The following is a 27441-nucleotide window of genomic DNA, read 5'->3' on the forward strand; positions in this document are numbered from 1 at the left end:
CATTTTAATAGGCTATTAATTTCATTAGAGTGTTTGGGTTCATATGTTCTTCACAATAAGATCTTTGTACTTTCTTCACTAGTCCTTATTTCCCCATTTTCTAAGATCAAACGCCTTGACTTACATAGTTTCAATACTAGACATTTTGGGCAATTTACATCTATCCTTTCAAAAACTTAAGGCTTTCTTGGACATGATGCACTCTGTGGGCACGCATTGTTAGATGACTGTAGACAGGAATAAAGGTCGGATGAAACCTAAAGGAGAATTAAAGAGGTATTTTGAGCATCTGAGAGCACTCTCTATTTAGGATACAATGTTCCTTTGCTAGTAATCTCAGCAGATTCCACCCCGCAGATCCCTCTTGCCTATCCTCAGTATGTACACATATGGAAAGAATGAGGTCACTTTGCCCATATGCATTAAGATAGATGAGCAAAGAAGAGCTTTTCTTAGCTCTTCTCTATCCACAGCAGAGAGTGCAAGCCCAGCATCTCAGAATCCTAAGATTCCAGGAATGTGTTCTGTTCTCTAAACATCAGCACTTTCAGACTCCTATCTTCAGCAGGAAGGTGCTCTACATAGTTCTCATTCACAATGCATAACGTAAACAGGCTTAACATAAAAAGAGACATATGAAAGATGCATTAAGGTGAAGCAAAACAGACCATTTTAAGGATTTACTGCTCTCCTTCCCCAGAACTGGAGGCTTTGAGAGGTTCAGTGATTTACTTCACTTGGGCGTTCATTTAGAGAGCAGTAAGGCTAGAAAAAAGTAAAACGTAAGCAGGTGGGGTGGTGACAAGGGCAGGAAGAAAAACACTGCAGTGTCACTGAGAAAAAGTACAAAATAAAATCTAAATTAGATGACTCTTTAAGAAATTGCTTTGTAAATCGAATAGGAGGCTCTCGTGTGTGAGTAAATAAATGAAACAATTTATTAAAATTGTACCATCTGCTAGGCACTGTGGACAAGTGTAAGGAACACAAAGGATGCGCAGAATGAAGTTCCCACTGTCACATGTCAAAAAGCATCAGTGACGAACAATGAAGACATTGTGCGGCAGTGTTGCCCAGCCCAGATCCCCTTTACAGGCTGGGGCAGCCATCCTTCAGCTGCTGTCAGTGCCTCGGCTGAGATCTCATACCTGCGACTTTCTCCAGAGACTGGTCTTGGCCAAGTGGAGCCCTTTACCAGAGACCCCTGAGAGGTTATACTCCTCCCCTGCCCAAGGGTAACCAAGGACGGACTCATTTTCATTTTTCCATATGCTTCCCTAAACTTTTACCTGGGACCATACCCTCACTCAGCCCTTCCCGATCCTCCTTCTTCTCCTCCTTATAGGCCTTTCCTAAAAAGCATTCATTCAGTAAGGTAAATACACTGGAACCCGTTTCTTAGTGTCTACTTCAAAACCCAACCTTAGGCAGCTAGTGTTGCTTTAGGTTACTGAGCAGTTTTCTAAATGCGTTGTCTAAGGTAGGATTAGCACCATGATGCAGGTCTATAAAAATTTTAGCCCTGGCTGGTGTAGCTCAGTGGATTGAGCGCGGGCCTGCGAACCAGACAATCGCGGTTCGATTCCCAGTCAGGGCACATACCTGGGTTGCAGGCTGGTTCCCTGCAGGCCAGTTCCCAGCAGGGGACACACGAAAGGCAACCATACATTGATGTTTCTCTCCCTCTCTCCTTCCCTTCCCCTCTAAAGTTAAATAAATAAAATCTTATTTAAAAAAAGACATCAAACCTTTATAAAAAAATTTAATAGATCCCAACTTTTTCTACCATCTATTGGACATTTGACATGCTACCCCACAAGATTAAAATATTAGAGCCATCTCCAAAATATGCTTCTCCCCCTACTCTGTACAAGAAATGATTAACTATTTAAAGACAAAGGGCAGTGTTAGAGGAAAAAGTCATGGCTTATAGAGATGGTAGGGCAGACTTTATTCAAGGGGGACTCTCTCATTGGGGTTTTGTAGGAAGGGAGAAACATCTGGCTCAACTCCAACAAGGACAAGTGGGGATTTATAGCCAAGGAGGACAGTAGGGTTCAGTGGGTAAAAAATTACTGAGAGAAAACATCAGGGATAACAAGCATTCTTGCTAGAAAACTCACAGAATTCTTGCTGAAGGCAGGCCAGGGAGATAAGATATCAAGGGTGCAGGCTTTTTGTTAAACTGCTTTAACAGGGTTCTTGCTCAAATGGATTCTACAAGGACAAAGAGGAAAGGCCAAGGTCTGGCCTAGTCCAGCAAAGAAGTCACAAGAGCTCTGGTTAAAATTAGGTGAAGAAGAGAGTCTTTGTCAGTAGTAACCAGAAGCCTATGAAGATTATAAAGTTAGTGCAATAATAATGAACCCTCAGTATGGCCAGTTGCTGTTCTAAGAGCTTTGCAACATTGTTTGTTTGTTTAATCTTCACAATAATCATGAGTAGATAATGTTATTATCCTTATTTTACAGGTGAGGAATCTGAGGCACAGGTAGCTTAAACAACTTTCCCAGAGTCTCCCAACTATTGACCAAAGGATTGAAACTTAGAAGTCTATATGCTGCATCCGGTTTCTAACCAATAAGACAACTGCCTTTCTGTGCAGAATATAAGGAGAATTAAAGCCTAAGATCTGGGTATAGATTTCATAGCTGAGAGAGTGAGCTGGAAGGTCTGACAGAATAATTTATGATCTCCTGTCACTGGTTACAGTACCATAGTTACCGATAGAACTTTAAATTAAGTAGGTCACTTTCTAAAATGATTTGCAGCCCCTTGAATGAAAATGGACCTGAAAGTACAAGTAGTACTTATTAAAACGATGTGGCTCAGTGGATTAAGCACCAGCCTCTGAACCAAAAGGTTGGCAGTTTGATTCCTGGTCAGGGCACACACCTGGTTGCAGGCCAGGTCCCTCGTTGGGGGTCTTCAATGTTTCTCTTCCACATTGATGTCTCTCTCCCTCTATTCCTCTCTTCCTCTCTCTAAAACAATCAAATAAAGTATTTTAAAAACACAGTTCTTACTGGACATTTGTAAATTTGCATTTTAAGAGAACAAACTACAACTTTTAGAAAGCTCTCATCTTTAAAAACTCAGAGCTCATTGAAAAAACAGATTTGTTTACTCTTTAGGGTATTAGAAGGCACTGCACAAATGGAGACTCCTTAAGATTTTGCCTCTGTTTTATAATGTTATTTATTATGCAAAGAGTATGATGGCTACAGTGTGAAAATCCAGAGACAGCAGTTACTAAGTAGATCTGGAAAACAAGATTGCCAGTTCAGCACGGAAACAGAAGGAAAGGTCAAGTCCCTCATTTTCGAAGAAATAGGTTGCATGGTAAGGAGTACAGCATAGAACTCCTTTTTAAATGTATCTTTTTCTTCCCCAAATCAGCTCAGTTGTTGCTATCATCAGAAACCCTCCTTGAAAAGATGAAATTATACTAATAAATAGTTCTCTTATTTGGGACTGTTTACAGTATCAGACCACAGTATTTCTAACACGGGTGACTTTTCCAGCTGTTACCATGGAGCAGACAGATTTTGCTGGAGTGAAAGGAAGGAAAAGAGTGGGTTTGGAATGTGGGACATTGCATGGGGGGTGACCAGCCCAGGTCTGCGGGCAGCATGGACTCTGAGAAGCACAGGCACATGGTAGGGATCTCCCTTCGATCAGCAAAGGGAGAAATTTCTCAAAACACATTTTGACATCTTTGCTGGGGTGAGCTTTTTTTTTTTTGAGAGTGGTGAATCCAGAATGTCCTTTTCCAAGGTCATGAGATGGAGCCTCGTGGAACATCTGAGATCACTTTAGAGTTGTTTTTGCTTAATGTGGTGGAGGTATATTGTTCATCTTTTGTAGTGGGCATCTTTTGGGATCAGCCAACTATTAGTAGTGAGCCAGCCCTCCTCCACCTGACTGCCCCAGTCTGGTCATCCCAGATGGTAAGACTAGCCCCTACGTTATTACTCCCCCACCATTTCCATTTTGTGAGAGGTAGTTCCTTGACTCTGCCTCTTGGCTGCAGTTTACTGTACCAATGATTAATATTTAACCCAAGCTGGACCAATCAGAACACTTTCCCTAGGAATTTGGAATGCAGGTGGGTGAGGAATAGAGGGAAGAAAGAAGGAAAGGAAGAGGGGATTGATTCAATTTCCCTGTGAGGGAGCCCAGTGACCTGCAAACTCAGGAACTGCAGGGAGCCTTAGAGGCCAGACAGGAAAACAGAGGGAGCCAGGGTGCCTGGCTGGAAGAATGCAGAGGTTACTCAGCGAAACCAGAGACCCAGAAGAAACCCAGGTGTGGCTCTTTCTGAGGCTGAGCATTTCTTAATGTTTCTATGAGATATCCCTGTAGTGTTCAAATAAATTCTGTTTGTTTAACTTAATCCAACTGGGTTTGTTTTCATAACTAAAAGAATCCCAACTGGATTCTCCATATTCTCTTATCACTCTAATGCCTTCTAGTTCAATTGTTTTTCTCTTTTTGAACCAGGAAGAAAAAGTAACAAATTCTTCAACTACATAGTTCCCCCTGGCTTGTGGCCTCAATATAATTTGTGTATCATATGACTTATGAACATGGAAATCATGTCAACTTCGTTATTTTGCATTTTACCTGATGTGTGGGAGCACAGTTGGTACATATACTTAAAGTGAAAAAGATTATTAAAATTGAGATAATGTCATGAAAGCCTCTAGCATGATGCCTTCCCAGTAGTTAGGAGTTAATTAGGCTCCATTAGATACAAGGACAGAGACTCATTGCTTTTTTGAAAAACAAGCAGGTTTTTGGAAAGGCATACAAAGGCAGAAGGAATGTCAGCTGAGAGCTGAGGCCTGGCAGGGCAACTCTAAGAACCGGATTTTCTCGTTAGCCGTTCAGTAGCCAAATGTTGTTGACCCTCTACCATCACGGTGACTTGGTTGCTCTCCATCTCTGCTTTTACTGCTTCTGCCTCTACTGACCAACTTGCTCACCCTCTTCAGCCACCTTTCTCTCCCTCATTGTTTTTCCTAACTCCTTGTGTCTCCTTTCTTATAGCTTCAACTTATCATACCTTTTGTGTACTTGTGACCTATTACACCCGCACTACCCCATTTCCTATTTGGATGTCATTTTCTCTCCAAGCTTCTATGTCACCTACATTTGACAGATTTTTTTCTTTTGTTTGTTTATTTTTTCCTTTTAAAATGTGGGGGGAAGGAGTCTGATCCTCTAGTTAATCTTTGTTTGAGACTAGCTCTTACATTAATGTCCTCATAATATCCCGGTTTCTATGAACCTCCATATTGGATGTCCTTAGTCCAAAGTCATAAGCAAATGGTAATGTGGGTGATAGGTGTTATGAAAGAGCCATATGGTCTCATGATAAATCATAACAGCCAGAGCTGCCTCTCCAAGAGGGAATATGGACATGATTCACTTGCTTAATACCGCTATTAGCAAGTCTTTCTTGTCTTTCTTCCTTTCCTCCTTTCTTTCCAACATAGCAACCTTAAGAAATATGTCTCCAGAAATGTACAACCTATCACATTTGTGTGGTCCTTATATATATTGCAAACTTTCCAAAAGAGGAATTGTTGCCAGATATTTTTTCTTAGTTGTTTTTTACAGCACTTCTCAAAGTGTGGACAATAGACTCCTGGGGAGATCCTCTCTGGAATGTGTGAAGTCAAAATTATTTTATTGTAATACTAATACTTACAATACCGTTTCTCTGTGTTGACATTTGCACTAATGGTGCAAAGCCTTTGTGGTTAAAATTGCTGGCATCTCAGTATGACTCAAGGCAGTGGCACCAGATTGCATTAGGAATCATTGTATTTTCTTTTTTTATAAAAAGTTATAGTTTATTGATTATGCTATTACAGTAATCATGATTTTTCATCCTGCCTGAGCTATAATGCAGTCTGAGATGGCTGCTACTTGTGATGGGCTTGGAGATTCCCAGGCCAAGCCAAGTTTTAATCAAGACTGGCTGTTGCTGGTGCTGGGCTAGTGCTGGGCCTGGAGCTCACTGAGAACAGCTGTTGTTTATTTGAGAGGCTTTAGAAAGTTGTACAGTATGAACCAAAACCAGCCATTTAGATGGAAAAGCAGCTTGGGTGGGCCTATAAGTTGGGCGAGGTGGAATCTCTGGGGATCTCCAAGGTGGGTCCCACAGTGTTAGCCAGGTTGATGGAGTATCAGATATGGTACCAGCTTGCTGGAAGGGTTTAGAAAAGGGACAAGGGCCTCTGCTCACCCTGATGACAGACACTTCAAATTCTCCACGTGTACCACTGGTGCCTTTCAAGCTGCTACCTCAGAACTGAAGTTCCAAGGGAGTAAGTCCGAGTTGGTGAGTCCATGTGTGGGTTCTTTAAGAGGAAATGCTTGTGGCTCCAACGGTTTCTTTCACTAACTCAATCCTTGCTGGTTTTTGCATCCAGAAGTTGTAGGGACTTATCTTTCTGGCACTAGAACCCTGGGCTGGGGGGCTTGGTGTGGGGCTGGGACTCTTCACTCCTGAGATATTCCTCCCAAATTTGTATCCACTACACATGGGAGAGGGACCAACACATTCCATGTCTACGCCCCTCCTACTAGTCTGAATGGATGTGGTTTATTTAATTCTATAGTTGTCAGACTTCTATTCAGCTTGATTTCTTACAGTTCTGAGTGATGGTTGTTCTGTATTTTAGTTGTAATTTTGATGTGGCTGTGCAAAGAGGTGAGTCATGTCTGTTTACACTGCCATCTTGTCCAAAAGTCTCATTGTATTTTCTCACTGTCATGCACTCACAGTAAAAACCAAACCACATGGGGGGAAACAAAGCCAGTTTGCACTGAGAATGTCCTTTATGGAGCAGTAAAATTATTAATTTTATTAAATCTTGATACTAGACTATATACTTTTAATATCTTATGTAAAAAATGATAAATATGCTTAAGCATTTTTGCTGCATACTGAAAAGTGCAATAGTTTTGTTGGGTAAAAGTATTTGCATGACTGAGATACAAACTGAATTAGCTGCTTTTCTCATGGAACATCATTTTTACTTGAAAAACTAGCTGACAGAAAAACTATGGTTGTTCAGACTTGAGTATTTGAAAGACAGTTTATTTAAAAATGCATGAAGTGAACTTGAAAAATTATAAGACACCAAAAGAAATGGAAGAAGATACAAATTAGTGGGAGTATACACCATATGCATGGAGAGGGAGAATTAACATCATTAAAATGTCCATACTACCCAAAGCAATCTATAGATTCAATGCAATTCCTATCAAGATACCAATAGCATATTTCACACAACTAAAACATATATTCCAAAAATTTATATGGAACCACAAAAGACCCTGAAGAGTCACACCAATCTTGAGAAAAAAAGAACAAAGTTGGAGAAGTCACACTACCTGATATCAAACTATACTCTCAAGACCATCGTAATAAAAATAGTATGGTACTGGCAGAAAAACATAAAGATCAGTGGAACAGAATAGAGAGCCCAGAAATAAACCCATGCCTTCATATTCAATTTATATTTCACAAAGAAGGCAAAAACATACAATGGGGTAAAGATAGCCTGCTTAATAAATGGTCTAGGGAAAATTGGACAGATATGTGCAAAAAATGAAACTAGACCACCTCTTTACACCACATACAAGAATAAAATCAAAATGGATTAAATACTTAAATGTTAGACTCAAATCTATGAAAATCCTAGAAGAAAACATAGACTGTAAAAACTTAGACATTAAAAGATTTGCCAAAATGTAAAACAATACTCCTCACTAATTGTTTTTTTTTTGTTTGGGAAAATATAGATATATTTTATAAAATATAAGTGGTGACCCACTTGTTTATTAACATTAACAAGTAGTGGAATTGTTATTATTATTTTAATAGGACTAATAGATTAAAACTTTAAGAGTTTGTCAGTTATAATTTCTTAATGCTGTCAGGTCCTCAATAATGTTTAATAAGACAGTGGTGTGTTGGACCTGGCTACATGAACAAACAAACAGGTGTCTGATTCCCAGTACTTGTACAACTGGTTAGGATAACATCAGAAGTTCCCATGATTCAGTGGCTTCTGGGAGCACATATGTACTTAATGGACAAATGAAACCATATAGCTTGCTTTACATTGCTATTGTTCTATGTGCCACAGACTACAATACACCAAAAATTTTGTACCTTTCAACTGAGTGACACTTTAGTTTTTGGGGTTTTTTAAATGAAATCACATAAAGGGTTAGCATCATTTGGAGCTAGAATGACAATTCTAGCCATACAGCTGTCTGGCTTTCCTAACATTGTTGAAGTGAACTTGGGTCATACACATTTTGGAGGTGTCTGACCTGAAGGGCCGTAAGGAAAAGTGAGGTAGCACGGTCTTTTCTCCATGGTGACCCACTTTATCCACCTCTCAGAAAAACATGGATAAGAGACACTGGGTGGAAACAGGCAAAGGCATTTGGGTGTAGAAATGGGTGATAAGGAAGTACAGATCCTCAAGGACAGGGTGATTCAAAAACCAAAGCAAAGAGAGAGAGGTCATATGACTGAAGTGTCCTTGTTAGAAATAAATAAGCAATTTTTATTCTTATCGAAACATGTCATAGAGTTTGATATTCATCAGTTATGCTGATGCTGATCCCTGGACTTTGCAACAATATTTTGCTTGTGAAATCTGTTTATATAGTTTGTGACCAGGTTGGTTCACTTAGTAACCTGGTAAGGACAAGGGTCAGTTTTCACATTAGTCAGCTAGCTCTTAGAAAGAAAAGATTTATTCCTTTGCCATAGCTGTGTGATCTAATTCAGATCTCTCCCAAGTTCGGTATAATCTATCATCATATTGAAAGAATGATTTAAAGCAATTTTTCTTCTCATATGGGTAATAAGTGAAAAATAATGGTTACCTTTACCAAACCCTTCCCATATTCTCTGAGCTTAAGCTCTCTCTATGTATTGTGTCATTTAATTTTCATAAACCACCATTTTCAGGTAAAGAAATAGGCTTTAAAAGTTAACTAGCTTGCCATATAAGCCATATAGATATTAAATAATAGAGCTGGAATTTGAACCAATAATAACATAATAGTAATAATAACACACATTTAGCATTTTATAAAATGCATTTACATATATTCTTTCTCTTAATCTTCCCAAAGAGTCTTGTGAGATAGTCAGGAGTTATTATTCTATTTTTACAAATGTGGAAGTGAAGATTTTGAGAGTCACTTAACTGGTAGGTATCAAGGACAGTATTCAAAGGTAACTGCTAATTCCAGGTTTCAGGATTCTCCAACTATTAGCTGAGGTCAGGAATATGTGTATTTATGGTGAAGTTGATGTCTGTATGGTACAACAGCAAACGTAAATTTCATAATTATCCAGATTAGTTAGTCCTTTCAGGGCACAGCCACTTCACTTATGCTTAATAAAATTAAACCCATGAATAAGTATTATCAATAAAAAATATATACTATTTTAAAAATGAGACACAATACAGTACCTCAGGTGTGATACTAGAAAGCTTACATTCTCTGCTACTTATGTCACCATGTTCTCTAACTGGCAGAATGTGACTGCTTTTCAATTGAAGTATCTGAAAATATTTTTTCCTAATAATTCTCAAAATTATTAGGTAACCAGCACATTTGCCTTACTCTTTTTAATGTATTATTATTATTTATTATTATTTAATGTATTATTATTTAGTAACCATTTATATCTTTGATAAAAATTATGTATTTGATCAGTAAGAATTGATTTCATTCCTTTTTAGAACTGTAATTTACTGGTAAAATTTTATATTTTGCTAATTTGGAACTATGTTTAAATTACAAAAATACTATTTTTAGTTTTTAAAGTCTCAAAGTTTGGAGATTTCCTTGAGAGATGAATTAAAGTTTTATATTTTAAAACAAAGCTGGTCTTAAATTGTGGGTGTGGTAGAAGGATGGAAATCTGTTACAGGTAGAGAAAAGGTAAATTTAGAATTTTAAGCCCTATTTCTGCTTAGAAAGGGGCATATTTAAGCTCGCCTTAAACTATGTTTTTTAAAATTTCTACACAAATTGACAATGGAGAACCTGTAATTGAGGTTTCCAAATATTGGGCTTCTGAAGTGAACAATTATGTTCATATGACTGTTTTAAAACCCATTTTATTCTCAGATGCAAACATCTAAGGAGATACACACACTTAGACACACATGCATGCACATGTGCCCCACACACCATGTGCATATGTGTGTAAAAATTCAATTACTATTTCCTTAATCCTACTTTTTGTGTTAATAAACAAGCATTGTGTGTATTTGTGTGTTTTTGTGGGTATGCATGTGTCTGAATATATGTTTATGTGTGAATTTTTTTAAAGCAAAGCTTTCTTCTATTTATGGAAATAAAAATTGTATGTTTAAGTACAGTACAACCTTTAACTTCATAGAATACATACTCCAAAATCAAGCAGCCAGAGGATTTTTACCTTTATATAACGATGAGAATACAGAAGTGCGTCATTCTGGCCCTTGTCTGATCTGTTGTGAAAATAGGTAACACGTGTTGGTGAAGATGTGTGACATGTGGCAGGAGCTCGTGCTGAGAGTTGATGGCAGTGGAAAATCATTCAAGTGCTCTGGAAACCGGTAAATGCTACTTAGACCAGTTGAAGTGCTCATGCTCTGACACCCAGAAATTCCATCTCTAGGCATCTACTAGAGAGAAACTCTTGGATGCGTGCACAGAGACAGAGGAAAAACATGAATTGCTGCATTTTTTGTAATAATGATAAACTGGAAAGGTTCCCAGCGTCCACTCCCAGTAGAAGGAGCAGAGCATGGTATTTTTATACAATGGAACGTTACGTAGGAATAAAAGTTGCAATGGCTACAAGCAAACATGGACTCAGCTCCAAAATATAATGCTGAGCGGGGAGGGCAGCAAAGGCTGAGAGCACTGCCATTCTCAGGAGGCCGCCCTTCTGGTCCTCTCTCAAAAAGGACAAAAACAAACTGTAATGTTGAAAAAAAAGTCACAGAAAACTACATTGAATGTGATTCTACTTTTATAAAATTCAAACATTTATTTAAGAATACGTATAAAGTAATCTATTTTTAAAAGGAAGGGAATAATTAACTGAAAATTTGGTTCTAAGTCTACTTGTAGGGAAAGACTGGGGATGTGATATGAGGAAGGCGTCCAGAGGTTGCAAAGGTACATAGTACATACTACTTATTAGCTTGGGTGGTAGATATCAAAGTTTGTCTGGGAAAAGTCCAGCCATTGTTAATGTAATGAGAATGGACTGCATGACAGTGATATAACCTGGCAGCCAAGGAGAATGACTGGAATGCCCATGTGTGAACAATGATAAGTTCACTGTACTAGTCAGTGTGGGCAGTCGATACACTGAGTAAGCATGTACACTCTGTGGCTGTCACATTCAAAATGACTGAGTGAGTAGAGAAATGAATCTGCATCGAATTTTCCATTAAGCTTGAACATCCCTCCACGGAAGCTGTTTGGATGACTCAGAAGGCCACAGCTGTGGGCAACTGGTGACTGACAGCTTCATCACAACAATGTACCTGCTATTGCATTACATCACCTGCAGAGTTTTTTGGCAAAATGTCAAATCACTCAGGTGACTCAGCCTCACTACAGCCCAGATTTGGTGCCCTGTGACTTCTGGCTTCTCCCCAAACTAAAATCATCTTTGAAAGGGAAGAGATTTCAGACCATTGGTGAGATTAAGGAAAATGCAGAGGGGCAGCTGATGGCGACTGGGAGAACTGTGTGAGGTCCCAAGGTGCCTCCTTTGAAGGCAACTGAGGCATCACCGTGCCATGTACATCGTACCTTGTGTCTTGTATCTTCCTCAGTAAATGTCTCTATTTTTTATATTACATGGCTGGCTACTTCCTGAACAGACCTCATACAATTATTTATCTTATCAAAGTCGTTAAATTGTACATATACTGAATATATATTCACTTTTATGTATATTTCACGATACAATTAAAAATAGGTATATTGGAAAAGAAATCTGAAGTATTTCATCACCACAATAACAGTTGTGTTAGATTGTTTGGTTATAGGAGATTTCTTTTTCCATATTTTCTGTAATGTGTTTTTATTAATTTCATAATTAAAATATATTAAAGTCATCCATCTATAAGGACGTGGCAATATTATGACTTAGCCTAAATAAGTCACAAAATATAACTCAATGTAGTTTTTGCTAGGAAATGAATTTCACACATATCTGAGAAACATATTAAAAGAACATCCTGTAGATGGCAGTTCCACCGACATGTACTCTTAAGTAGCTCAGATGCTGCTCTGTTCTTAGGGCAGAAGCTGCTCACTTTGAAAAATGAATATAACGTTCTGCCCTCTGTGATGTGGCTCAGTGGGATGAATGTCAGCCTGTGAACCAAAGGGTAGCCAGTTTGATTCCCAGTCAGGGTTTCGAGCCAGGTCCCCAGTACGAGGCATGTGAGAGGCAAACACACATTGATGTTTCTCTCCCTCTCATCTCCCTCCTTTCCCCTCAGTCTAAAAATAAATAAAAAAATATTTTAAAAAATGAATATAACATTCTGAATCGAAGGGAAAAGACATAGTTACATAGCAGAAACAACTTCTTTAGAAGTGGTCAAGAATTGCCTCCCCTATAGAGACTTCCTTAATCTCTTTTAATTCTTCTCTCCCCCATCTTGCTGCTAGACTTTGTACACACTCCTATGATTGCACAGATCACATAGTATTATCATTTGTTGATTCAGCTCTCCCCCATTAGTGTCTGAGCGGATCTAACCATAGTTCTATTGTATCTCCTATTTCCACCCCTTTGCCTCAAGTAGCTGCCAAGTCAGTGTTTATTAAACTGAATGAAAGAAGCAGCAAAGATTTCAATATGCAACATGGACTGTGTTTATAAAACATGGCTATAGAAACCTGAGTTCTAGGAAGCTAATCTTTATGCAGGGTGATACCCTGCATTATATCAATACCTTTCTATAATGTTTAAATATAAGATCTAGAGATATTATGTCCATCATCAAAACATTGCACAACACAATAAGCACAATAAACTGGTAACTTCCTGGTACATGCCAAAAGAATATCTTCCAATGTCCTGTGTGTGTCACCGCTCCCCACCTCTCCCCACTTCTTTGCAGCGCAGGCTGTAAAGCCCAACCTGCTATTTTTAGCAGTGAGTGTGGGACCTGACTTCCACTTAGCATGACGCTATGTGGATTCTACAAATAGGAGAGCAGAACAAGCCATGGTAGGCTAATCAGAGTATTTGCTGATTACAATCTTCTGTAATAAAGACAAAATGCTTCTGTGTAACAGTATGGAAAATAGCTCAAATGTCTGCTAAACAGCCCTACCAGCGTCAATACAAACACAGCAGCAATTTCCCCCAGGCACCTAAATATCCGAAAGCTACTGGTATGACTTACTCACACGAGGTTTCGAAAGTCTTTGAGTACTCTCTCTGATATCTAAAGAAAGGCAGAAAAGAAAACCCTTTTTCTTCTCCCACTGTTTTCCTGGTATTTGAGTGGTGGGACTGTGTTGAAATAATTAGCCCACTTTGTTAGAAACATGTTAATCCAAAACTTCAGGGCAAAGGCAATTAATCCTGGTAGATTTGGTCTCTAGCTGGACAATTTCTTTCCAGATTAGTTTGATAGAGACAAATCAGATTTCTTAAAAAGTATAGTCACTTACCATTGAAGAAAAACAAAAGAACACACACAGCAAACTATGCAGGTGAATAATTTATTGATGAAACTTCCTAATAAAACATCCAAATTCAAATTGCCTTTAGGCTAACCTAAACTACCGACACAACCATTCTGCATGAATTTAATAGAAAGTATAACCAAATGAGTCAAGCTTGTGTCCAACTTTGAGTTTTATTTTTCTTTTTCTTCCTGAACCATTATAGTGGTAAAGAGTGTAGGTCCTAGAGTCAGATTTTCTGCAGTTTAATGCTGATTCCACCACTATAAGCCTGTAGATCAACTTACTTAAATTCTCTGCATCTCTGCAATAGTACTTACTATTTGTGTTACAGGCATTAAAATTATGTCAATGTATATAAATCACTCAACACAGCACTTGACAGTTAATTATTGACTGATTTCTAAGTGTGAATTTATTGTGAAGCTAATAAAATTTAGTTTCAGGGCCCCTCGCTTATGCTCTTTCCAAAGTCTCAGGATGAGCGTTCACATGTATGTTTTTCTGAGTTTTGCAAAAGTAAGACATTTTAACTGCAATCAGTTAAGGCTGCTATCTTTCATCATGTACCATGACAAATGGTAAATTCCACCATACCATTTTCCTTTGTGTTTGGAGGTGTTTGAGTGTCCACCAGTATTTTTCGGATCTGGATGAGGGGAAGTTGAGTTAGGGACATAGCATTTTAACTAAAATGTGGAAACACATTTTGGGATACTTCAATAAAACAATTGAGAAATTAAAGACTCCTAACTTTCATATAATAAAAAGGTGCATTCTTGTTGTCATTTGTAAGTACTTTTATTAAAGAACTAAGAGAAAATTCTGATAAAAATACATGATAAAATCAATGGAATGTGGTTGGACATTGAACACATTGGACAAATTTAACACATTTTTTCCCCCAGATCATTCCAAAAGCAAAATTTCCTTAAAAGAAGAGAGAGATTTCTAGTAGTACTAATAGATAAGTTCATAGCCCTGGCTGGTGTGGCTCAGTAGATTGAGTGCAGCCTGTGAACCGGAAGGTGGCCAGTTTGGTTCCCGGTCTAGGGCGCATGCCTGGGTTGCAGGCGCATGTGAGAGGCAACCACACATTGATGTTTCTTTTCCTCTATTTCTCCCTCCCTTCCCCTCTCTAAAAATAAATAAAAAATAGATAAGCTCACAGATTGTTTGATACAGTAGTTAGTGAAGAGAAAGGAATCATATCATTTAGGAAAAATAGATATTACAAAATACTGACATTGACAAAAAGAACAGAGAACTCAAAATACGCCTCTGCAATAAAGAAACAGACAACTAGCTACCTACTGAGTACAGCCAGTTTTCACTGATGCCCTGAAATTTTACAACTCATACTTGATCAAAGTTTTCACAAATCAGACATCAATCCTAAAACATAACATATTAATAATAAATTATAATACTAAAGGAAAAAAGTTTTTCAAGATTGTATTTATTTTTTTAGAGAGAGGGGAAGGAACGGATCTAGGGAGGGAGAGAAACATCAATGTATGAGAGAAAGACCAATCAGTCGCCTCCCCCATGTTCCCAGGTGCGGACCTGGCCGGCAACCCAGGCACATGCACTAATGAAATTGAACTGGTGACCTTTCACTTTGTGGGCCTGTGCTCAACCAACTGAGCCACACCAGTCAAGGCAAAAATATTTTTAAATATTAACAATTTAAAAAAATTTTGAACAGCCATGCTAAAGGAAAGACTGAATTTAAAAACTTTTTTCTGTATAGAAAATTGTATTATAGTATTGTTATATTATGAAGAGGTGATCAGAGATTTTCCAGACAAAAATAGTGGCAAAAGTTTTACAGTCGTGTGTCAGGCAGTTTATCAATGAAAAAATTACCATGGCATCTCTTAGATTTTTAGTGTTTATGACTGTGAAGGTTTTATTTTCCAGAGCTGATCCCTGCTATATCTCCCATCTCACATGTTGTTCTCACATGGTGATCAAACTCTCATGTTTCTTCCCCTTGAGCTTTGAACCTGAGTAGACATGTGACTGTGGCTGAAGAAATGCTGAGTAAGGAAGAATAATGCTGTCCCCAAAGATGTCCATGCCCTAATCCCCAGAACCTACTAATATGTCCTGTTACATGACAAGGAGGAATTAAAACTGCAGATGGAATTAAGGTTGCTAAGCAAGTGACCTTGAGATGGAAAGATGATCTTGTATTATCTGTGTGGGCCCAGTGTAATCACCAGGATCTTTATTAGTGTAAAAGGAAGGCAGAAGAGTCATAGTTAAGAAGGGTTTACAGATGCTGTGCTGCTAGATTTGGAGATGAAGGAAGGAGTCATGAACCAAGCAATGCAGTGGACTCTAGAAACTGGAAAGGCAAGGAAATGACCTTCCATAGACCTTCCAAATGGAATGCAACCCTGCCAACACCTTGCTTTTAGCCCAGTGAGACAATTTCAAACTTCTGTCTCCTAGAACTATAAGACAGTTTGTTTTGTTTCAAGCCCCTAAACTTGTCATTTGTTATAACAGCAATATGAAATTAGGATAGAAGCTATGTGACTGCCAAAGCTGGTGTATAAAAGGAAATACAGTGGTCACCTGGTCTTCTTTGAGCCTTGTCACCACGTCATGAGGAAGTGGAAAGATCACATGAAGCCACATATGTAGGCGTTCCAGCCACCAGCCTCAGCTGAGGTTCTAGTCCATGGTCACCATCAACTCTGGACACGCAAGTGAGTGAACCACAAGGTGACAGCAGTCTCTGCCACCGTCTGAGTGCAACTTCATGGAAGACCCTGAGCAAGGATTGCCTGGCTTTGCTCAGCCAACCCCAGAACCCCAGTGATGATAACAAATGGTTGTTGTTTTAAGACACTAAGTTTTGGGCGATTCATTACACAACACTAGATAACTGGAACAATGAATATACATCAACTCTTAACAATTTACAATTTTTCTGGATTTGTCTCATTTAAAATAATCACTTCTCTATCTAATTTTATTTTTGTAAATTCTACTTTTTTCAAGAGAGAACCAGAACAGCTCCAAAATTAATTACAGCATCTGTAAACCCTTCTTAACTATGACTCTTCTGCCTTCCTTTTACACTAATAAAGATCCTGGTGATTACACTGGGCCCACACAGATAATACAAGATCATCTCTCCATCTCAAGGTCACTTGCTTAGCAACCTTAATTCCATCTGCAGTTTTAATTCCTCCTTGTCATGTAACAGGACATATTAGTTTCAACTATGCTCACCCCCTCCCCCAAATTTGGTTTTGCTCCTTCATGTAGCCAAAATTTCTTACTCAGAATGTGGTTGAAAAACATAATAATATATATAGTTAAACAGACCTGAGGATCTTTGAAATAAAGCAATCTTTTCAGAAGTTAAAAAATTATTATAACTTAAAAATGTTAAAGCAAAATTCAAGTTTATATTACTCACATCATTTTAAATGTTAGTTGCCTTTTCATTTGAGATCAAAATAAAAGATAATTACTTTCACAGAAAATAAACACATCCTTTAGGAAGAAGATGATAGATTTGACAGATGTGTCCTAAATGACCCTTTCCTGACAGTGTCAACTTCCCACACCATCGTGATGTCAAGAAAAGACAGGAAACATCACACTTAGGTTGTGGTTCTTGGAACACATCATACAAGAAGAATGCGTTATATAAATAATAATGTATAATATCCCAGAATGCACTCTGGGCCACTTAAAACATACTTGCTTTGGTACAGACCCACCGTTGGGGATAATCAGCTGATTTCAGAAATCACCATAGTCTCGGCTGCCTTCTCCTTTGCCAGTCTTCCACGCAATTTTAGAGCTACTCCATTATTTCAGTTGACTTTTAGCATAACAGTTAGAGCTCCAGATACTAAAATAATGAATTGGACCACAGAGTCCAATAAGCACTGAGTTCTCTGGTTTCAGAGATAGTTTGAGTAAATCTAACTTACTTTCCGCTTAGCAGAACTGGAAAGGGCTTACCCGGCTGACTGGAAAAACTCCACTGGTGGTTATTTGGCTTTACAGTGTTGGATAATTCCCACCACTCTAAAGCTCAGCACATCCATATGTGGAAATTCACTGTGTTGTGAAGATCACTAATCCTTGCATAAATAAATAAGCATTCCTTAGAAAGATACAGGATGTTGTATTATTAACAACAGTTCTCTCTCTCTCTCTCTCTCTCTCTCTCTCTCTATATATATATATATATATATATATATATATATATATATATAATAGATTCTGGAATGTTGAATTTGCAAAGTTCAGATTTGAGATTTTGTCCAAGAGAAAGAAAGAATATATGAGATGTTCACTATTGCTTGAAGAAAGGAATTAAATTTCATGTAAATTGTTTCGTTCTTTCAAGTTCAGATTTAAAAAATGAGTTCTTGAATGAAAAATCTGAATCACCTGAAGATGGCACCCTGAGTGAGGTTATGCCTTCCCTGCTCCTCTTCCTCCTACAAGCGTTGCTGCCTCCTGTGAAGACTCCATTAGCAATGCTATCCTAAGCAGAGAGTTTGCAGGGGTTGCTGGCGGTGGTGCCATAACACCCTTACTGACAGAAAATAGCCTAGACAGGGAGCCAGAAGTAGTAGAGGGGACGTAGGGGGTGGTGCTCATGTCTGATTTACCATCCTGATCCAGAGGTTCTTTCTGCGCTGCCTCTGGCAGATTGCTGTGAGAGGTCAGGGATGATCCCTTCTTTGCCTTCTTCTTCTTTTTTTAGTATATTTTATTGATTATGCTATTACAGTTGTCCCATTTCCTCCCTTTATTCCCCTCAGCCCTGCACATCCCTCCCACTGCATTCCTCTCCCTTAGTTCAAGTCTGTGAGTTGTATATGTAAGTTCTTTGGCTTCTCCATTTCCCATACTATTCTTGCCCTCCCCCTGTCTATTTTGTACCTCCATTTATGCTACTTATTCTCTGTATTTTTCCCCCAATCCATTCTCACCTTCCCCACTAATAACCCTCCTTGTGATCTCCATTTTTGTGATTCTGTTCCTGTTGTAGTTGTTTGCTTAGTTCATTTTTGTTTTTGTTTAGGTTAGGTCATTGATAGTTGTGAGTTTGTTGTCATTTTACTGTTTATATTTTTGATCATTTTCTTTCTCTTAGGTAAATCCCTTTAACATTTCATATAATAAGGGCTTGGTGATGATGAACTTCTTTAACTTGACCTTATCTGGGAAGCACTATATCTGCCCTTCTATTCTAAATGAGAGCTTTGCTGGAGAGAGTAATCTTGGATGTAGGTCCTTGCCTTTCATGACTTTGAATACTTCTTGCCAGCCCCTTCTTGCCTGCAAGTTTTCTTTTGAGAACTCAGCTGATATTCTTATGGGAACTCCTTTTTAGGTGACTGTCTCCTTTTCTCTTGCTGCTTTTAAGATTCTCTCTTTATATTCCATTTTGGGTAATTTGATTATATGTGTCTTGGTATGTTCCTCCTTGGGTCCAACTTCTTTGGAACTCTGAGCTTCCTGGACTTCCTGGAAGTCTATATCCTTTGCCAGATTGGGGAAGTTCTCCTTTATTATTTTTTTCAAGTAAGTTTTCAATTTGTTTCTCTTCCTCTTCTCCTTCTGGCACCCCTGTGATTCAGATGTTGGAACATTTAAGGTTGTCCCAGAGGTTCCTAAGCTTCTCCTCATTTTTTTTAATTCTTGTTTCTTCATTCTGTTCTGGTTGAATGTTTATTTCTTCCTTCTGTTCCAAATCTTTGGTTTGAGTCCTGGTTTCCTTCCCATCATTATTGGCTCTCGATACATTTTTCTTTATTTTGCTTTTCATAGCCCTCACTTGTTCCTCTATTTTCCAACCATACTCAATCATTTCTGTGAGCATCCTGATTACCAGTGTTTTGAACTGTGCATATGATAGGTTGGCTATCTCTTCATCACTTAGTTGTATTTTTTCTGGAGCTTTGATCTGTTCTTTCATTTGGGGCATTTTTTTGTCTTGGTGTGCCTGTTATGTATAAGGGGTAGAGCCTTAGGTATTTGCCAGGGCGGGGCAACCCTTGTCTCAGTGTTGTGGCTTCTATGTGGGGTAGGGGTACAAGAGGGAACAATGCCACTTGCTCAGCTCTCAGCTGGCTTTCAGTTGCTTCCCCTGCTACCCACAAACAAATTGGGCCCTTCTGGTGCTGATTCCCATGTGAGTAGTTTGTATATGTTCCAGGACCCTGTGGGTCTCTCCGGTGAACTATTCTGTGAGGCTGAGAGTTTCTTCCATTGCCTCAACCCCCACAGATTTTTTTAGTCAGAGGTTTTAAGGCTTTATTTCCCTGCACTGGAGCTCCGGGTGGCACTGTCTCATTCCCCAGGTGTTCCTCCTGGTTTATCTGCACAGGACAGTGGGAATGCCCAGTCCGCCAGCTGCTGCCTTGCCCTGAGTTCTCTCCACCCAGCTGCATATGTCTGCTCCTCCTACTTGTCTGGATGAATGTTTCTTCTTTAACTCCTTGGTTGTCAGACTTCCATACAATCAGATTTTCTGGCAGTTCTGGTTAGTTTTTGTTTTTATATTTGTTGTCTTTCTTTTGGTGTGTGAAGAGGGACAGTGTATCTACCTATACCTCCATCTAGACTGGAAGTCCTATTTTTTCCCTTCTTGAAGTCATAGTGCTGTCACAAGCCTAACAGCCTAGGTGTGTATAAGTAAAAATGGGGTGTTTTTTTTTGCAAATGTTTGTATTTAATCTTTACATGTAAAGTAGAAAAAAGTACTTCCCTGGGCTCCCCGCATTTGTTTGGTGGTTTGCTTGCTTGTTTTTTCAGATGAGAAAGTTAAGGCTCAAAGCAATTCAAATTATTCAAGGTATTCAAGGTACTATCTCTAGTGAGCTGGAAAGTTGGGACTCAACTTCAGGCATTCTGATCCCTAGGCTAGAGCTTTTGCCCCACACCTCAGATGTATCAGGGTATAATCCGGGACTGTGTTTTAGTTTATTTACTTTTGTATCCCTGAGGCCTAGTACCATGCCTGGCATCTGGTGTATAGTCATTAAATGTCTGTTGAATGAAAAGCTAGGATTTACTGTCTACAACTATCCCCTGTGAGGAGAAAGATGCTCTCTGGCAAGTTTGGAGGGAGTTTTGATGCCTTATATAGTTCAGGAAGCCCAAGCATAAAAGCATCTAGAGAAGCACTGCAGCAGGCTCCTGGGAATGCCCTGTTTTCTTTTCAAGGTAGGAGCAGGAATTTAAGTAGATTTGAAGGACACTCCTCAGAGACAAAAATTCCCTGAAAGAAGGCATTGTTTTCTCTATGAGTGTGCTGCTGCTTGTTTCCTGCTCTGTGCCCACGTTCTAGTTGCATAGTGTCACATGTCACTGAGAACAACAGGTTCTCTGTTAGGCCTTCATAGCATGATTGGGGGCAGAGTATCACGCAATCCTGCTGCACCCCCTATCACTGTGTGGTGGAAGACTAAGTATCTTACAATGAAGTAAATCCCCTTAAAGTCCTTTCAGGGAAGTTCCAAGTTTCTCATCCCCTACTATGTGTGCATGCATGAGGCAGGAAAGTTGCCCTCAAGAAAGCTTAGGAAAGACAGGAAGGTGGCTGACAGGTAAAGGCTGATTAGCTTAAGGGGGAAAATTTATTTAATAAATAACACCTAAAGCTGTAGCAAAGTAAGGACAGAGAAATAGAACCTGGAGAAAGACTGTCATTAAAAAGAAAAATCCTGGCTGGTGTGGCTCAGTGGATTCAGTGCCAGCCTGCCAACCAAAAGGTCACCAGTTTGATTCCCAGTCAGGGTGCATGCCTGGGTTGTGGGCCAGATACCCAGTTGGGGACATGCAAGAGACTACCGATGAATGTATCTCTCATATGCAGTTTCTCTCCTCTTTCTCCCTCCCTTCTCCTCTCTCTAAAAATAAAATAAATAAAATGAAAAATATTAATAATAAAATAAAGGATATATTAGCAAACAACCAAAAAATCAGTGGAGTAAAATGAAAAAACTGGCATCATTCTCTATCTTAGAATATCATCACTGTTAAAAAGAGCTGTTTTGAAAAAAAAGATTATGTAAGTACTGGACAATATTTCTTATTTTTCTTTTTATTTATTGATTTTAGAATGTGAGGCGGGGAGAGAGAGAGATTGATTTGTCCTTCCACTTATTTATGTATTCATTGGTAGCTTCTTGTGTTTACCCTGCCTAGAGATTTAACAAACCCACAACCTTGGTGTATTAGATGACCGGGTGACTCTCTCTAAACAACTGAGCTACACAGACTGTGCTGGACCTATATATTTTTTGATGATTACTTTTCTTTATCTTAAAAAAATAAATGGACAAATATGGATAAAGGGCTCCATATTGGACAATTTGATTAGTCTTTTCCGTCCTGAACAGGGCCTGCCAAGGCAGGAAATGCAACACCATTTACAAAGCTTTCTCATCTTACTTGTTTTTTTTTTTTTTTTAAGCTTTTATTTTTCAGAAAGAGGGGAAAGGATGGAGAATCAACACACTACCTCCTGAATGCCCCCTAAGTGGGTATCTGGCCTGACCTGGCCCCCAACCTAGACATGTGTCCTCTATTCACAGGTCAGCACTTAATCCACTGAGCCATGACCAGCCAGGGCTGTCTTATTCTTAAGTGAACTGCTCATCATTCCAGAGGCTCTCTGTTAAAAGATATACAATACTAGCTATGAAATATTTAGTATACATTTCATACAACTTTGTAACAGTTAGTGAACCAAGCAAAGAACAATTTCTTCATCTCTTCCTTTTTGTCTTACATATTATTTATTTTAGAAATCTACCACATAATTCTACATCTCTTCTTTTACATTACTTATTTTATACCTTATGTTCCTTTTCTATCTTCGCCCTCCTACTTAAAAAAGTCCCAATCTCCTTCATGTTTTGGTCACTTTCTCTCATGGTGCATGTTTTCCAACCAGCTGCTTTCTGTCTCTCTCTGGACTCTATCCACTGAGCCTCTTTATACACTGTACAATGAGCCTTCATCTAAGTAATTCCGATTGTAGCTCTATTTTCCATGTTAGTTGCTGGTCCTCAATTATGTTTTTCCAGCACAGATTTTCAGCAAAAGGTTTTTGTCAGAGAAGAGTTATAATGTTTAAAAGATCAAACACTGAACAAAACTGCATCCTGTAAATCACTTAAAAGTAGTCTGTTAATGTAATTACGTTTATTTTCCAAAACCCTGAACAAGAAGACCACACCTCTCTAAAACAGGAGTGTTAGTTCCTTGAGCTCCCCTGCCCCCAGCTGCTTTGAGCTCCATACGCCTGTGTCTAGTCCCACCTAATACGCAAAGGAACCTATTTCTAAAATTCCGTTGTTGCTGTTAATAAGAAAAACCTGCTGCTAAAACTATGTTATGTGACTTCTCACGTTTCACAAGCAATTAAACAATTCACAGAAAACATGCAGAAGAGTAGAAAAGAGAAATCTGTTCCTAAGGCTTAACTAATTACTTAGATTAGAACTCAGAATGTGCTACTACTGATTTGCGTGTTTGGCTGAGGGCGGTGGGGCACTGGAGGGTGAAAGTAAACTATAAATGTTGAAGGGGAGTCCCTTACATCCCCCAACTATACTCCGTGCGAAAATTTCTCTGGCCTGAGGCATCCTTTGCTCTCTGCCCCGCCTCAAGAGGTGTCACCTTTTAATAACGCTAATTAAAATGGGCAATAAGTGATAATTTATGGGTGGCCAAGGACCAAGAAGCTCTCAGGGCCGTCATTAAAACAACAGCACAATTACAACCTCTGGGGGTACACTATTAAATCATTACATGTTTATGTGCACTCCTCAATACGCCCCGGTAAATTTGAACATTTATTTTTTATTACGGAAAACCTTCAAAGTACACACAAGTGGAAACCCTCTTGTACCTACCACCCACATTTAACAACTCTTCCACAATATTGTTTCATCTAGCCTCTCCATTTTTAACTTTGTCGTTAAAACTTCAAAGCAAATACCAAAGTGATAGCATTTTACTCATTTAATATTTCAGTAAGCATTCTGAACATTTTATACCAACTCCCCTGGTTATCGCAAAATGCACCCGCACGACAATATAAAGAAAAAACGTAGAGAATGTATCTAGCCGTTCAAGCTCTGAGCCGAACGTGGCATTCCCCCGGGAAGGGTGGAGGTGGTGGGTGGGAAAGAACAGACCCCAGGCATGGGTCCACGAATTCCATCACCAGCAATCCCCACCCAGCGCCAGGCATGCGCATTCAGACTCCAGAGTTGCTAAGGCTCCCTGGAAAGTAGAGGCACTGAATACGGCGAAAGCCAATCAGAGAGCTCAAAGACTAATCAGTTAGCCAATCCAGATTCGACAGTGAATCAGGTCCTCAACCTTCTGCCAATATCCAATCAGAGAGCGGGCTACTTTGGGCGGATTATTCAAAACAACAACAAAAAAATCCCAACAACACAAATCAGAGACCTTTAAATGGTGCAAAGCAAACAGAAACTGTCTCCTTCCGCTCCCAACCCTGTTACTCTTTTCTCTCCCTTCGGCTCAATAGCAGAATGAAGTCGACGCCCAGATCCCAACCTCTGCCCTGGAACCAAGAGGGAGGAGTGGCTCATTAAAGCAAAGGCGGGCTGAAGAGACTCCCAAACCAGCTGGGGACAGTGGCTGAGAGGAGGGACTATTTTTTAAAGGTTTAGGAGCAGCGATAAATCCCTCCGCGGGGAGTCACGTGTCCCGCCCCTTGGTGGCGTAGAGAACGCAAAACAAAAACAAGGGGTTTGGTTGGGTTTCGGTGGTGGTGCCCGTAGAGGGGCAGGGCTTGAGGGGCTGACGCTACTCCTCGTGAGGGTGGGTGCGCAGGGAGCGGAATGAAGCCGGGGTTGTGAGGCCGTGGCGGCGGTGACGGAGGGGAGGGGTCGGATGCGGGTCCGGGGACACCGCTGAGGCGGCGGGTCCTCCGAGACAGATCCGGACGCCCTCGCCGCACCCAGTCCCCTCCGAACCGCAACGCCAAGCGCCAGTGGAGGCGCGTCTCCGGCACGGTGAGTGGTCCTACCCGGCTTTCTTTGTTCGTGGTCGGGACTCGGGGGAGGGGGTGCATCACAGTGCCCACCCCTCAGCCCCGGAAGCGACTCCGGTCCCGTCCTCAGCTCCAGGGGAATGGGCGTGGGATTTGGGGAGATGATGGTGGAATGGATGGAGCGGCAGGGAGGCTCTAAACAATTCTTTGGTGCCCTCCCCCCATTTTGCCACCGGAGCTCGTTGGGGTGGTGCTTGAATTGACAGCCCGAGGCTCCTCACTGTTGCGGAACCGAGGCATCAGTGGTTGGACGGGTGTGTCGGGGTAGGGGGTGGGATGGCTAATGTCTCCCACTGGGTGGGCATCGGCACCCCACCGCTCTCTGGGACCCGGGTCTTGCCACTCGGTACGTCCAGAGTAGGCGCTGCCGAAGATGATGGGGAAGGCTCGGGGGTCGGACTCCAGCTAAAGGGGCTTACGCGGCTGGGCTCCGGAGAGGGGCGGTACTGCGGAGTCTCCTCCTTCTGGTTCTTTGTTCAGTCGCGAGACTTTCTCTCCCTTCCCCTCTATTGTGCAAAGCCCGCACCCGCAGAACCCGCTGCAGTGGCTGCCCCCCTGTGCTTTCCGCAGGGTAGAAGCCCTCTCCTCACGGTTTCAGGTGGGGTTACCTCCAGATACCTCCACCCGCGGACATTTTCCGGTGTGTGAGTCGTCCAGGAAACCGGCACAGGCCAGTCTGACCCAGAGCTGGCCTGCGGGTGGAACCACGACTCCTCCCCTTTGCCACACCTCCCTGGGGGTTCGTAGATCCTGCTGGGGACCTGACTAAATCCCTCGTCTGCTCCTCGCCGGGTGTGTTAGGGTCCCCCTCGCTGGAGGTATTTTTCTGCCTTTTCCCCCCTACCATCTATTCCCACCTCCCCCAAGTATACACTGTAACTATCTGATGTCTTTGCTGCAGATGAAGGATTTGGGAGCAGAGTACTTGGCAGGTCGTGAAGGGGTCCAGCTCTTCGGATTGTTGAACCTCTACCTAGAACAGGAACAGAGATTCCAACCTCGAGAAAAAGGGCTGAGCTTGATCGAGGCTACCTCGGAGGTAAGGCCCCAGAGAAGATAACTTGCTCAAAGAGCTGATAGGGTGTAGAGAGGATAACCTTTTTTTTTTTTTTTTTTTTTTTTGAGTTGAATCAAGACTAAAGGTTGCCAAGTTTCTGAAGACCAAAGTTGGGCTTCCTGGAGTACTAAAATAAATCTTAATCCTGGATCAAGCTTTTGTTTCTTAGCAGGAGTGAGAATGATACTAACTCTAGAGAAGTGTTTCTTTAAATGTGGAACCCCAGCCTGCAGCTTGTGGGTGGGAGACTGGGAGTTCATTGGTGGAAATACCCTTTGAAACACTCGTTACAGGTTTTTAAGTCAAACACAAACAAGCATAAAACAAGCAAGTAACCCTTTATGTGCATTACAGGGGAATTGAATTATATTTGCTGTAACCCTGTGGAAGTGTGGCAACAGTTCACTTTTTATATGTAGCCAAAGCTCTTTTATGATGTACATTTTTTAAAAGCCATGATATTTACCTTTTGTATATGAAAAAGTGTAGTGCTCTAGTTAAATGATAACTCTTTCCCATGTTCTTGAAAGTTATGGGAAAAAATTGCCTTATTTGATTCTGTATTATCTGTTTACTGTAAGAAAGTAATAAATTTTGGCTTTTGGTTTTTATCTCAGAATGATAACACTTTGTGTCCAAGATTGAGAAATGCCAAAGTAGAAGACTTAAGGAGTTTAGCCAATTTTTTTGGATCTTGCACTGAAACTTTTGTCCTGGCTGTCAATATTTTGGACAGATTCTTGGCTCTTATGAAGGTATTTAATAATTTTCTTATGAATCTTCATTTTTGGCTAGCATAGAAGCGCTCAATAAATATTTGACAAGTAATGTAATTATGTCACTGTACATAAACACTTTTAATAATTGGAACTCATCTTTTGCAGATTAAGAGACTACAAAATTTTGTATTATTGTATTTTAAGTTAGGTTGTACTTAGAACTTAACATATCTTTTCTTTGAAAATATAACAAAATGAAAAGTACTGTTTTTTAGGTATTCTCTATCTATGCAGTCCTTAATAAGGTTTTCATCTCCCATCATGTTTTTGATGGAGCCTAGATGTTTTTTATACTGAAATATAAGTGGAAATATAGCAGTCTGTTAAAGGTGACCAACTGCCTTCACTATGAGAATTCTTTTTAAAGCAGAGAGGTACGTCTTATTAACAGTTACCAGCAACTGTTAGAAAAATGTGGTGATTCTTTTGCCAGTAGGATGGCTGTCAGCTGCTGGGTCAGTTTTCAGGGCACTGAAGAGAAAAGGGCTGCCATCTGTTCATGGCAGTTTTTACATAAGCTCCACTCTGTACAACTGATGCAGTATTTCTTGTGGGCAAATTTGCATTGAAATATGGGATGATCCTAATGTATTATTTTTATATCCAAAGAAGTAGTGTATTTTCTAGGTGTTGAAAGCATTATGTTATTTTAGAGAAGATTGTATTAGGAATTTCATGAGTTTGAAATACAAAGTATACTGGGTTAGAAATCTAGCTTTTGAACTTGTGTTTACATTTTTATTTGCATTTAA

At 39.9% G+C, this 27441-nt stretch overlaps 1 protein-coding gene and 1 long non-coding RNA gene across 5 annotated transcripts in view; one reads left to right on the plus strand and one right to left on the minus strand.

The window, feature by feature from the left end:
* On the minus strand, positions 1-25519 carry LOC128625900 (uncharacterized). Of its 2 annotated transcripts, none has more exons than XR_008389794.1 (3): positions 25462-25519; positions 2896-2984; positions 1-257 (listed from the first exon to the last, which is right to left on the minus strand). It is a non-coding gene; the product is annotated as an uncharacterized LOC128625900 (long non-coding RNA). The 2 variants fall into 2 exon arrangements; XR_008389795.1 differs by lacking the exon at positions 25462-25519 and adding an exon at positions 25273-25429.
* CCNG2 (cyclin G2) overlaps positions 24505-27441 on the plus strand; it is a 9216-nt gene continuing 6279 nt past the window's right edge. Inside the window, exons 1-3 of one of the 3 annotated variants that reach the window (XM_037147072.2) lie at positions 24507-24815; positions 25755-25892; positions 26528-26665. In XM_037147072.2, coding sequence (XP_037002967.2) covers positions 25755-25892; positions 26528-26665 — 276 coding nt within the window. In that variant the 5' untranslated portion in view covers positions 24507-24815. Of the gene's footprint in view, positions 24816-25485; positions 25672-25754; positions 25893-26527; positions 26666-27441 lie in introns of those variants that run through there. The other 2 variants (XM_053655701.1, XM_037147075.2) reach the window with 2 other exon arrangements.

Source organism: Artibeus jamaicensis, unplaced genomic scaffold (genome assembly GCF_021234435.1).
Source record: "Artibeus jamaicensis isolate MK-2021 breed Jamaican fruit bat unplaced genomic scaffold, CSHL_Jam_final scaffold_1031, whole genome shotgun sequence".
Lineage (NCBI taxonomy): Eukaryota > Metazoa > Chordata > Mammalia > Chiroptera > Phyllostomidae > Artibeus > Artibeus jamaicensis.